The sequence below is a fragment of the Heptranchias perlo genome, chromosome 23 (genome assembly GCF_035084215.1).
Source record: "Heptranchias perlo isolate sHepPer1 chromosome 23, sHepPer1.hap1, whole genome shotgun sequence".
Taxonomy (NCBI): Eukaryota; Metazoa; Chordata; class Chondrichthyes; order Hexanchiformes; family Hexanchidae; genus Heptranchias; species Heptranchias perlo.
Window position 1 is genome coordinate 8,583,455 of NC_090347.1, and position 12,113 is coordinate 8,595,567.

General features: G+C 45.2%; 1 protein-coding gene across 1 annotated transcript; it reads left to right on the forward strand.

Annotated features, from left to right (window-relative positions):
• The first annotated feature begins 8,139 nt into the window (after positions 1 to 8,139).
• Positions 8,140 to 10,896, forward strand: npb (neuropeptide B). Its single transcript, XM_068004484.1, has 2 exons — positions 8,140 to 8,623; positions 10,768 to 10,896. Exons 1-2 carry the CDS (start codon positions 8,357 to 8,359, stop codon positions 10,894 to 10,896), a joined length of 396 nt encoding a protein of 131 aa, XP_067860585.1. The 5' UTR covers positions 8,140 to 8,356.
• Positions 10,897 to 12,113: the final 1,217 nt, after the last annotated feature.

A 12,113-nucleotide genomic window follows, 5' to 3' on the forward strand; every position in this document is an offset into this window, starting at 1 on the left:
GTCATGACACTTCATAGTAATTCATTGTCTGTGACGCACCTTTCTGAGAATTGTGATGAGATGCGATGTAAATCCAAGTCTTTCTGACTTGTCGTTCTCATTTACCAGACTCAGCGATCATGATCTGCAGCAGTATCACTGGTGACAGCTGTGGGGAGATGTCTGTCCACGGCTGTGTGAATTAGTCAGTGCACTGACTTGAGGTGGATGTGTCAATTTATCTTCCACACCAACACCTCTTCAATATAAATCCACATTGGCTTTTTCTGGCGGGGTTGTACATTGTCAGGTTGATGTTTGAAGTGATTGTGTGTGTGTGTGTGTGTGTGTATTCTGTATGTGTATCTGTGTATATCTGTATGCATAGCTGTGTGTGTGAAAGTCTATGTATGTATGCTCTGTGTGTATGTGTATCTGTGTGTATGTGTATCTGTGTATGTGTATCTGTGTGTATGTGTATCTGTGTGTATGTGTATCTGGTATGTATGCTGTGTGTATGTGTATCTGTGCTGTATGTGTATCTGTGTATGTGTATCTGTGTATGTATGCTGTGTGTGTATGTGTATCTGTGTATGTATGCTATGTGTGTATGTGTATCTGTGTATGTATGCTGTGTTTGTATGTGTATCTGTGTATGTGTATCTGTGTATGTGTGCTGTGTTTGTATGTGTATCTGTGTATGTGTATCTGTGTATGTATGCTATGTGTGTATGTGTATCTGTGTATGTATGCTGTGTGTGTATGTGTATCTGTGTATGTATGCTGTGTGTGTATGTGTATCTGTGTATGTGTGCTGTGTGTGTATGTGTATCTGTGTATGTGTGCTGTGTGTGTATGTGTATCTGTGTATGTGTGCTGTGTGTGTATGTGTATCTGTGTATGTATGCTGTGTGTGTATGTGTATCTGTGTATGTGTGCTGTGTGTGTATGTGTATCTGTGTATGTATGCTGTGTGTGTATGTGTATCTGTGTATGTATGCTGTGTGTGTATGTGTATCTGTGTATGTATGCTGTGTGTGTATGTGTATCTGTGTATGTGTATCTGTGTATGTATGCTGTGTGTGTATGTGTATCTGTGTATGTATGCTGTGTGTGTATGTGTGCTGTGTGTATGTGTATCTGTGTATGTGTATCTGTGTATGTGTGCTGTGTGTGTATGTGTGCTGTGTGTATGTGTATCTGTGTATGTGTATCTGTGTATGTGTATCTGTGTATGTATGCTGTGTGTGTATGTGTATCTGTGTATGTATGCTGTGTGTGTATGTGTGCTGTGTGTATGTGTATCTGTGTATGTGTATCTGTGTATGTATGCTGTGTGTGTATGTGTATCTGTGTGTGTATGCTGTGTGTGTATGTGTATCTGTGTATGTGTATCTGTGTATGTGTGCTGTGTGTGTATGTGTATCTGTGTATGTGTGCTGTGTGTGTATGTGTATCTGTGTATGTGTGCTGTGTGTTTGTGTATCTAAGAAAATAAGAAATAGGAGCAGGAGTAGACCCTACCCTCTGAGTGAAGAAATTTCTCCTCATCTCAGTCTTAAATGGCCGACCCCTTATCCTGAGACTATGCCCCCTAGTTCTAGACTCTCCAACCAGGGGAAACACCCTCTCAGCATCTACCCTGTCAAGCCCCCTCAGAATCTTTTATGTTTCAATGAGATCATCTCTCATTCTTCTAAACTCCAGAGAGTATAGGCCCATTCTACTCAATCTTTCCTCATAGGACAACCCTCTCATCCCAGGAATCAATCTAGTGAACCTTCGTTGCACCGCCTCTAAGGCAAGAATATCCTTCCTTAGATAAGGAGACCAAAACTGTACACAGTACTCCAGGTGAGGTCTCACCAAAGCCCTGTACAATTGTAGTAAGACTTCCTTACTCTTGTACTCCAACCCCGTCGCAATAAAGGCCAACATACCATTTGCTTTCCTAATTGCTCACTGTACCTGCATGCAAACTTTTTGTGTTTCTTGTACGAGGACACCCAAATCTCTCTGGACACCAACATTTAATAGTTTCTCACCATTTAAAATATATTCTGCTTTTCTATTCTTCCTACCAAAGTGAATAATCTCACATTTCCCCACATTATACTCCATCTGCCATCTTCTTGCTCCCTCACTTAACCTGTCTATATCCCTTTGCAGACTCTTTGTGTCCTCCCATCTAGCTTTGTATCATCAGCAAACTTGGATACATTACACTCGGTCCCTTCATCTGAGTCATTAATATAGATTGTAAATAGCTGAGGCCCAAGCACTGATCCTTGCGGCACCCCACTAGTTACAGCCTGCCAACCTGAGAATGACCCGTTTATCCCTACTCTCTGTTTTCTGTCCATTAACCAATCCTCTATCCATGCTAATATATTACGCCCAACCCCACGAGCCATTATCATGTGGCATCTTTTCGAATGCCTTTTGAAAATCCAAATATACGACATCCACTGGTTCCCCTTTATCTACCCTGCTAGTTACATCCTCAAAAAACTAATACACTTCTCAAACATGATTTCCCTTTCATAAAACCATGTTTTATGAAAGGGAAATCATGGGAGGGAAAGTAGAGAGTGAGGAGGACATAAAAAACCTACAAGGGGATATAGACAGGCTGGGTGAGTGGGCAGAGATTTGGCAGATGCAATACAATATTGGAAAATGTGAGGTTATGCACTTTGGCAGGAAAAACCAGAGAGCAAGTTATTATCTTGATGGCAAGAGACTGGAAAGTACTGCAGTACAAAGGGATCTGGGGGTCCGAGTGCAAGAAAATCAAAATGTTAGTATGCAGGTGCAGCAGGTGATCAAGAAGGTCAACGGAATGTTGGCTTTTATTGCTAGGGGGATAGAATATAAAAACAGGGAGGTATTGCTGCAGTTATATAAGGTATTGGTGAGACCGCACCTGGAATACTGCGTACAGTTTTGGTCTCCATGCTTAAGAAAAGACATACTTGCTCTCGAGGCAGTACAAAGAAGGTTCACTCGGTTAATCCCGGGGATGAGGGGGTGGACATATGAGGAGAGGTTGAGTAGATTGGGACTCTACTCATTGGAGTTCAGAAGAATGAGAGGCGATCTTATTGAAACATATAAGATTGTGAAGGGGCTTGATCGGGTGGATGCGGTGAGGATGTTCCCAAGGATGGGTGAAACTAGAACTAGGGGGCATAATCTTAGAATAAGGGGCTGCTCCTTCAAAACTGAGATGAGGAGAAACTTTTTCACTCAGAGGGTGGTAGGTCTGTGGAATTTGCTGCCCCAGGAAGCTGTGGAAGCTACATCATTAAATAAATTTAAAACAGAAATAGACAGTTTCCTAGAAGTAAAGGGAATTAGGGGTTACGGGGAGCGGGCAGGAAATTGGACATGAATTTAGATTTGAGGTTAGGATCAGATCAGCCATGATCTTATTGAATGGCGGAGCAGGCTCGAAGGGCCGATTGGCCTACTCCTGCTCCTATTTCTTATGTTCTTATGTTGACTCTGCCTAATCATATTATGATTTTCTAAGTGCCCTGTTACCAATTCCTTAATAGCGGATTCTAGCATTTTCCCGACAACTGATGTCAGGCTAACTGGCCTGTAGTTCCCTTTTTTTTCTCTCTCCCTCCTTTCTTGAATAGCGGGGTTACATTTGCTACCTTCCAATCCGCAGGGACCTAGAAGCTAGGGAATTTTGGAAGATCATAACCAATGCATCCATTATCTCTGCAGCCATCTCGTTTAGAACCCTCGGATGTAGGCCATCAGGTCCAGGGGATTTGCTGGCTTTTGGTCCCATTAGTTTCTCAAGTTCTTTTTCTCTACTGATAATTACATTAAGTTTTTTTTTATTTGTTCGTGGGATGTGGGCGTTGCTGGCAAGGCCAGCATTTATTGCCCATCCCTAATTGCCTTTGAGAAGGTGGTGGTGAGCCGCCTTCTTGAACCGCTGCAGTCCGTGTGGTGAAGGTTCTCCCACAAGGCTTTTAATGGAGGGAGTTCCAGGATTTTGACCCAGTGACAATGAAGGAACGGCGATATATTTCCAAGTCGGGATGGTGTGTGACTTGGAGGGGAACGTGCAGGTGGTGTTGTTCCCATGTGCCTGCTGCCCTTGTCCTTCTAGGTGGTAGAGGTCGCGGGTTTGGGAGGTGCTGTCAAAGAAGCCTTGGCGAGTGATTGTCACTCTCACTCTCATTAGCCCCTTGGTTCCCCACTATTTCTGGTATGCTTTTTGAGTCTTCTACTGTGAAGACAGAGACAAAATATTTGATTAACGCATCTGCCATTTCCTGATTCCCCATTATAATTTCTCCTGTCTCAGCCTCTCGGGGACCAACGTTTACTTTTGCTACTCTCTTCCTTTTTACATACTTACATCTGTGTTTTCTACATAAGAAATAGGAGCAGGAGTAGGCCATACGGCCCCTTGAACCCACTTCACCATTCAATAAGATCATGGCTTATCTGTGTATGTATATGTTTATCTGTGTAAATGTGTGTGTATGTGTGTGTATGTATCTGTGTATGTATTTGTGTGCATGTGTACATGTATCTGTGAGCATGTATCTGTGTGTCTGTCTGTGTATATGTATGTGTATCTGTGTGTAGGTATGTGTGTGTGTGTGTGTGTGTATCGGTGTGTGTGTATGTATCTGTGTATGTGTCTGTGTGTATGTGTGTATCTGTGTGTATGTATCTGTGTGTGTGTATGTGTGTTCTGTATGTGACAGCATCAACATTAAATGCAGTGTAAGAAAAACCAGAACATGATGGAAACAATTGTAAACAATTTTACAACACCAAGTTATAGTCCAGCAATTTTATTTTAAATTCACAAGCTTTCGGAGGCTTCCTCCTTCGTCAGGTAAATGTTCAGGAGCTCCTTGAAGTCTACGCATTTATACATCACAGAACAATACATGGTGTTTACAGACTGCCCCTGCAACTGCCCGTTGCCAAGGCAATCACCGTGTTCAGACAGAGAGGTGTCACCTGCAGAACCCCCGAATACACATTCAACAAAAAAACAAACAGGAAAAAAAAAACAGAGAGAGGCAGAAACATCCGGAAGGCAGAGAAAGCCAGCAAATGACCCATTATATTAAAAACAGATAACATTTGTTCACTGGTGGGGTAACGTGTAGCGTGACATGAACCCAAGATCCCGGTTGAGGCCGTCCTCATGGGTGCGGAACTTGGCTATCAATTTCTGCTCGACGATTTTGCGTTGTCGTGTGTCTCGAAGGCCGCCTTGGAGTACGCTTACCCGAAGGTCGGTGGATGAATGTCCATGACTGCTGAAGTGTTCCCCGACTGGGAGGGAACCCTCCTGTTTGGCGATTGTTGCGCGGTGTCCGTTCATCCGTTGTCGCAGCGTCTGCATGGTCTCGCCAATGTACCATGCTCTGGGGCATCCTTTCCTGCAACGTATGAGGTAGACAACGTTGGCCGAGTCACAGGAGTATGAACCATGTACCATACTCCTGTGACTCGGCCAACGTTGTCTACCTCATACGTTGCAGGAAAGGATGCCCCAGAGCATGGTACATTGGCGAGACCATGCAGACGCTGCGACAACGGATGAACGGACACCGCGCAACAATCGCCAAACAGGAGGGTTCCCTCCCAGTCGGGGAACACTTCAGCAGTCAAGGACATTCAGCCACCAACCTTCGGGTAAGCATACTCCAAGGCGGCCTTCGAGACACACGACAACGCAAAATCGTCGAGCAGAAATTGATAGCCAAGTTCCGCACCCATGAGGACGGCCTCAACCGGGATCTTGGGTTCATGTCACGCTACACGTTACCCCACCAGTGAACAAATGTTATCTGTTTTTAATATAATGGGTCATTTGCTGGCTTTCTCTGCCTTCCGGATGTTTCTGCCTCTCTCTGTTTTTTTTTTCCTGTTTGTTTTTTTGTTGAATGTGTATTCGGGGGTTCTGCAGGTGACACCTCTCTGTCTGAACACGGTGATTGCCTTGGCAACGGGCAGTTGCAGGGGCAGTCTGTAAACACCATGTATTGTTCTGTGATGTATAAATGCGTAGACTTCAAGGAGCTCCTGAACATTTACCTGACGAAGGAGGAAGCCTCCGAAAGCTTGTGAATTTAAAATAAAATTGCTGGACTATAACTTGGTGTTGTAAAATTGTTTACAATTGTCAACCCCAGTCCATCACCGGCATCTCCACATCATGATGGAAACACACAGCAGACTGGCCAGTAACAGAGAGGAAGGAGCAATGAATGCTGGGTGAGGTAGCTGACTGAGATGACGAAGGCCCCAGCTCAGTCACTGACCCAGCTTTTAAATCTAACAGGGACAGGTAGCTAAAATTAAAGCTCATGGAATTGAAGGCAAATTATTGACCTGGTTAGGAGATTGGTTAGGCAGTAGAAGACAGAGAGTGGGGATAATGGGTATGCAATCAAATTGGAAGGAAGTGACGAGTGATGTCCCACAAGGATCTGTGCTGGGGCCTCAACTATTCACTATATTTATTAATGACTTAGATAACACAATAGAGAGACAGATATCCAAGTTTGCCGATGACACAAAGATCGATGACATAGTAAGTAGTGTAGACGGGAGCATAAAATTACAGAAACATTGATAAATTATGCGAGTGGGCAAAACTGTGGCAGGTGGATTTCAATGCAGGTAAGTGTGAGGTCATACATTTAGGACCAAAAAAGGATAGATCTGAGTATTTCTTAAATGGTGAAAAGCTCGGAATAATGGTGGTCCAAAGAGATTTAGGGATCCATGTACACAGATCACTCAAATGTACTAGTCAGGTACATAAAATAATCAAAAAGGCTAATGGGATGTTAGCCTTTATATCTAGAGGAGTAGAATATAAAGGGGAGGAAGTTTTGCTACAGCTGCACAAAGGCCTGGTTAGACCACATCTGGAGTGCTGTGTACATTTCTGGGCACTGCACCTTAGGAAGGATATAGTGCAGTGCAGATTCACCAGAATGTTACCAGGGCTCCAAGGATTAGATTATAAGAGATTACATTATCTAGGATTGTATTCCCTGCAATATAGAAATGAGTGAGGATTATAGGATGGTGAAAGAAATTGATAGGGTAGAAAGAGAGAAACGTTTTCTGCTGGTGGGGGAGTCTAGGACAAGGGACATAACCTTAAAATCAGAGCCAGGCCATTGAGGAGAGAAGTTAGGAAACATTTCTTCACACAAAGGGTGGTAGAAGTGTGGAACTCTCTCCCACAGAAAGCAGTAGCTGCTCAATTAATAATGTTAAACCTGAGATTGATAGATTTTTGCTAGCCAAGGGTATTAACGGATATGGAGCCAAGACGGGTAAATGGAGTTAGGATACAGATCAGCTATGATCTCATTGAATGGCGGAACAGGCTCGAGGGGCTGAACGGCCTACTCCTGTTCCTATGTTCCCTCTGTAGTTACAGCCGGTAACTCTTTCTGTGCTCAGTGATTCACTGTCCAGCTCCTTCTATGTGGACTCTCCTGTTGTAATTCCTCTCTCACTGCCCCATCTGACCTCAGTTACCCCCCACCCCCCAAAAAACCCCACCCACACTGTAAGGTAAGTGTGCCTCTGGATGCCCCTGCAGTTCCCACGGGGCAGCAGGTGCATGGGATCACCATCACCTCCAAGTTCCCCTCCAAGTCACACACCATCCCGACTTGGGACATATTCTTGACTTCATCGTCGCTGGGTCAAAATCCTGGAACTCCCTTCCTAACAGCACTGTGGGAGAACCTTCACCACACGGACTGCAGCGGTTCAAGAAGGCGTCTCACCACCACCTTCTCAAGGGCAATTAGGGATGGGCAATAAATGCCAGCCTTGCCAGTGATGCCCACATCCCGAGAATTAACATAAAAAATAATTTCTCAGGCCTGCAAAGGGGGAGAGGGGAGAGACACGTTGGTGTGAAACGCTGCGGGTGCCTTAATGATTCAAGATATGCTTCCGTCATGCACAAGTTTAAGGGGATGCTCGAATTCAAATTAAAGTGGCGATTAGATACGAGCGTGTGACGGAGACACTATCCATAAATTACAGGAGCGGACGGGTCTATTTAAAGGGGCTGAGCTGATGGGTTTCAGTTCTGAGCCTTTCCCAGTGAGAGGTGCAGACTGTAACCGACAGACACCAGACTGTAACCGACAGACAGGGACCAGACTGTAACTGACAGACACCAGACTGTAACCGACAGGGTCCAGACTGTAACCGACAGACAGGGACCAGACTGTAACCGACAGACAGGGACCAGACTGTAACCGACAGGGACCAGACTGTAACCGACAGACAGGGACCAGACTGTAACCGACAGACAGGGACCAGACACAGACACAGACCCAGACACAATATGCCGGCACTCGAGACATCCCTCAAACTGGCCGTCCTGTGTGTGCTCCTCTCCACTCTCGTCCCCAGCCCAGCCGAGGCGTGGTACAAGCAGGCGACCGGACCCAGCTACTACTCGGTGGGCAGAGCCTCCGGGCTCCTGTCCGGGATCCGCCGCTCGCCCTACGTTCGCAGATCGGAGCCCAGCGAAGCGGCAGAGTCGGCGGAGAACAGCCTGTATTCAGAGCTGGGATCTCAACCCAGACAGACAACGCTCATCAAAAATATGGTGAGTAAAAAGGGACACTGGAGGGAGGGAGAGATACATTTAAAGAGAAGGATAGAGGGAGGGAGAGAGAGAGAGATACACTTAAAGAGAAGGATAGAGAGAGGGAGAGAGAGATACACTTAAAGAGAAGGATAGAGGGAGGGAGAGAGAGATACACTTAAAGAGAAGGATAGAGGGAGGGAGAGAGAGAGAGATACACTTAAAGAGAAGGATAGAGGGAGGGAGGGAGAGATACACTTAAAGAGAAGGATAGAGAGAGAGAGGGAGATACACTTAAAGAGAAGGATAGAGGGAGGGAGGGAGAGATACACTTAAAGAGAAGGATAGAGAGAGAGAGGGAGATACACTTAAAGAGAAGGATAGAGGGAGAGAGAGAGAGATATACACTTAAAGAGGATAGAGGGAGACAGTGGGAGAGGGAGAGATACACTTAAAGAGGAGAGGGGGAGAGTCAGAGTGAGAGAGAGAGATATAGTTAAAGATAAGGATAGAGAGTGGGACACAGTGAGAGCGAGAGAGAAATAAAGTCAGAGACACGTAGAGGTAGAGTGGGGCAGAGAGAGAAACACAAGAGATAAAGACAGTCATTACATTTAAAGAGGGAGAGAGCGCGGCATGAGTAAAGAGAGACAAATGGTGGGAGAGAGAATGGGTCAGAGAGAGAAACACATAGAGAGCGATAGAGACAGCCAGCCATAAACTTAAAGACGGAGACGAACAGCGAGAGTGAGAAACAGACCAACAAACACACAGAGGGATATGGAAACACAGAAAGGGGAGAGATACAAAGAGAAGGATAGAGAGAGGGACATGGATAGGTGCATTAGAGGGGGGGCACACACAAGAGAGGGACAAACTGGAAGAGATGGGCACATACAATAAATAGAAAGGGACAGAGAGGGAAACGGAGGGATTGAGGAGAAATCTAGAACAAACTCCCTGAGAAAAGTCACTCTCAATCTTAATTGTCATTAAAATGTTACTTTTTAAAAATGTACTAGTATTATCTTAAGAGGCATCTACCAGGCTGTTACCGAAAATCACGATTTTAACTGAAGACCAATGTGTTACATTTTAGATGTAAAATCCCGATCTTCAGGTTTAAGTTCTATATTTTTTTGATCTGCAGTAAGAGGGCGGACTTAAAGAGCGCGCCCGAGACTCTCCGTTTATTGGAACTTAGAAATAAACGTCTTAAAGATTTAAATTCAAAACTTGATGAATCTGTTCATGTAAACTTTTCACAACTATCTCCAGTGATTATATCTTTGGTGGGGGGTGATTTAAATGTATTAATGTAAAACGTTTTATATTCGGGACTGGACAGAGACAGTTGCTGGGGAGAGGAGGTGAGGGGAGAGGGTGGGAGAGGAGCTGAGGGGAGAGGGTGGGAGAGGAGCTGAGGGGAGAGGGTGGGAGAGGAGCTGAGGGGAGAGGGTGGGAGGGGAGCTGAGGGAAGAGGGTGGGAGAGGAGGTGAGGGGAGAGGGTGGGAGGGGAGCTGAGGGGAGAGGGTGGGAGAGGAGGTGAGGGGAGAGGGTGGGAGGGGAGGGGGTGGGAGAGGAGGTGAGGGGAGAGGGTGGGAGAGGAGGTGAAGGGAGAGGGTGGGAGAGGAGGGGAGAGAGTGGGAGAGGAGCTGAGGGGAGAGAGTGGGAGAGGAGCTGAGGGGAGAGAGTGGGAGAGGAGCTGAGGGGAGAGAGTGGGAGAGGAGGTGAAGGGAGAGAGTGGGAGAGGAGGTGAGGGGAGAGGAGGTGAAGGGAGAGAGTGGAAGAGGAGGGGAGGAGAAAGGAGGTGGGAGAGGAGCTTAGGGGAGAGATACACCAGCTACAGCTTCTGACTTCCAGAAAGGTGCAGGTGAAAAGATTGTAATGAGCAGGTTTGTAGTTGCCAGACTCAATGTGCTGACAGAGACTGCGAGGAATAGAAATAAAACTCCAAATACTGAAAATAAAACCCAGAATTGCTAAAAATACACAGCAGGCGAATCAGCATCTGTATAAAGGGCAGATTACGACGTGTTCACCACACTCACAGTGTCTTTTACAGATGCTGACTGACCTGCTGTGTGGTTCCGGCATTGTCCTGTTTTTTTATTTTAGTGAGGATTAATAAATGACCATGGTTTTTTTGTTGTTTTTTTCTGCAGGCTGTCTGTGTGAAGGATATCTCCCCTAACCTGCAAAGCTGTGAGCTGCTCCAAGACGGGCTCAACACCTTTCAGTGCAAGGCCGATGTATACCTGTCCCTGGACTCACAGGACTGTGTGAACGCCTGATTCTTCCCCCCTCCTGCCCAAACCCATTTCACCTTCCACCACAAAACACCGTCGCAAACCGTGTGAACTGTTCCTGACACTGAATGTTTTATTATTGCCCCCCCATTGCGGAAGATTTAGAATCAACTCCGAGCTCGCTGTAACTCATAGCTTATCAACACGTGTCAATTTATTCACTCCTTTACTGCTGAGCAGTTCATCCCAGTCAGGTTTTTGTTAATGATCGATTGTCTATATATAAATACATCACTGTATGTCTGGAAAATCATTGTATTTAAGTTCTGTATAAATCAGCTGTGCATTGGTAATATTTTGATGTGTCTGTAACTAAATGAATTATTAATTATATTTCAGCCTTAAAACATGCGTCTTGTCTCCTGTTTGAACTTCGTAACCAGGTGCCTTTTCAGGATCCTTTAAATATTGTTGCAGCTTAGTCAGCACACATCACAGAAAAATAGCTCATGATGGGGAAACTAAAATTCCCCCAAAAATATTAAAAATTCAAAAAGCTTCCCGATAATCCTCAGTTACACCAAATCATATAAATAGCAGTTTATGTGCAATGTATGTGAATATTTATACAAATAATGTGTGTGCGTGTGTCTGTCTCTGTGTGTGTGGGTGTGTCTGTCTGTGTGGGTGTGTCTGTCTGTCTGTGTGTGGGTGTGTCTGTCTCTGTGTGCGCGGGTGTCTGTCTGTCTGTGTCTGTCTATGTGTATGCGGGCATGTGTGTGTGTGTGTGGGTGTCTGTCTGTCTGTCTGTCTGCGGGTGTCAAAATCAGGGTGCGGAAAATTAAGAGCACCAAACATTGATCAGAATGAGACCCATCCACTCCAGTCTGCCGACCATCACTCCCCTCTCGAACCCAGAGGTGTGTAAAATGTTGGGCCTTTCGATCAAAGACCACAGACAAACCTCACTTCACTGCGACTGCTCGGGGACAACTTCACAAACCGCGATAAAACGGGAATTTCTACAAAACGGAAAGCAACAAAAATTAAGTCTGGTCTGGTGCGTGACAACCTTTAGTTGCCTAAATTTTGTACATCTTACACCAAGGGTGAATAAAACACACCTTCAAAATTCCAACACGGTAAAACGATGAATACAGTTTAAGATTTTAAAACAACGTTTGAAACAAAAGCTCATGTCTCGTGAGGTTTTTTCCCTTTTAAAACTGCGGAGAATTGTGAGATTTTTTTCTGGCGGAGAG

Coding starts and splice junctions, on each gene's coding strand:
- npb (XM_068004484.1), top strand. CDS start 8,357: ATGCCGGCACTCGAGACATCCCTCAAACTGGCCGTCCTGTGTGTGCTC. Junction 8,624..10,767: donor CAACGCTCATCAAAAATATG/GTGAGTAAAAAG, acceptor TTTTTTCTGCAG/GCTGTCTGTGTGAAGGATAT.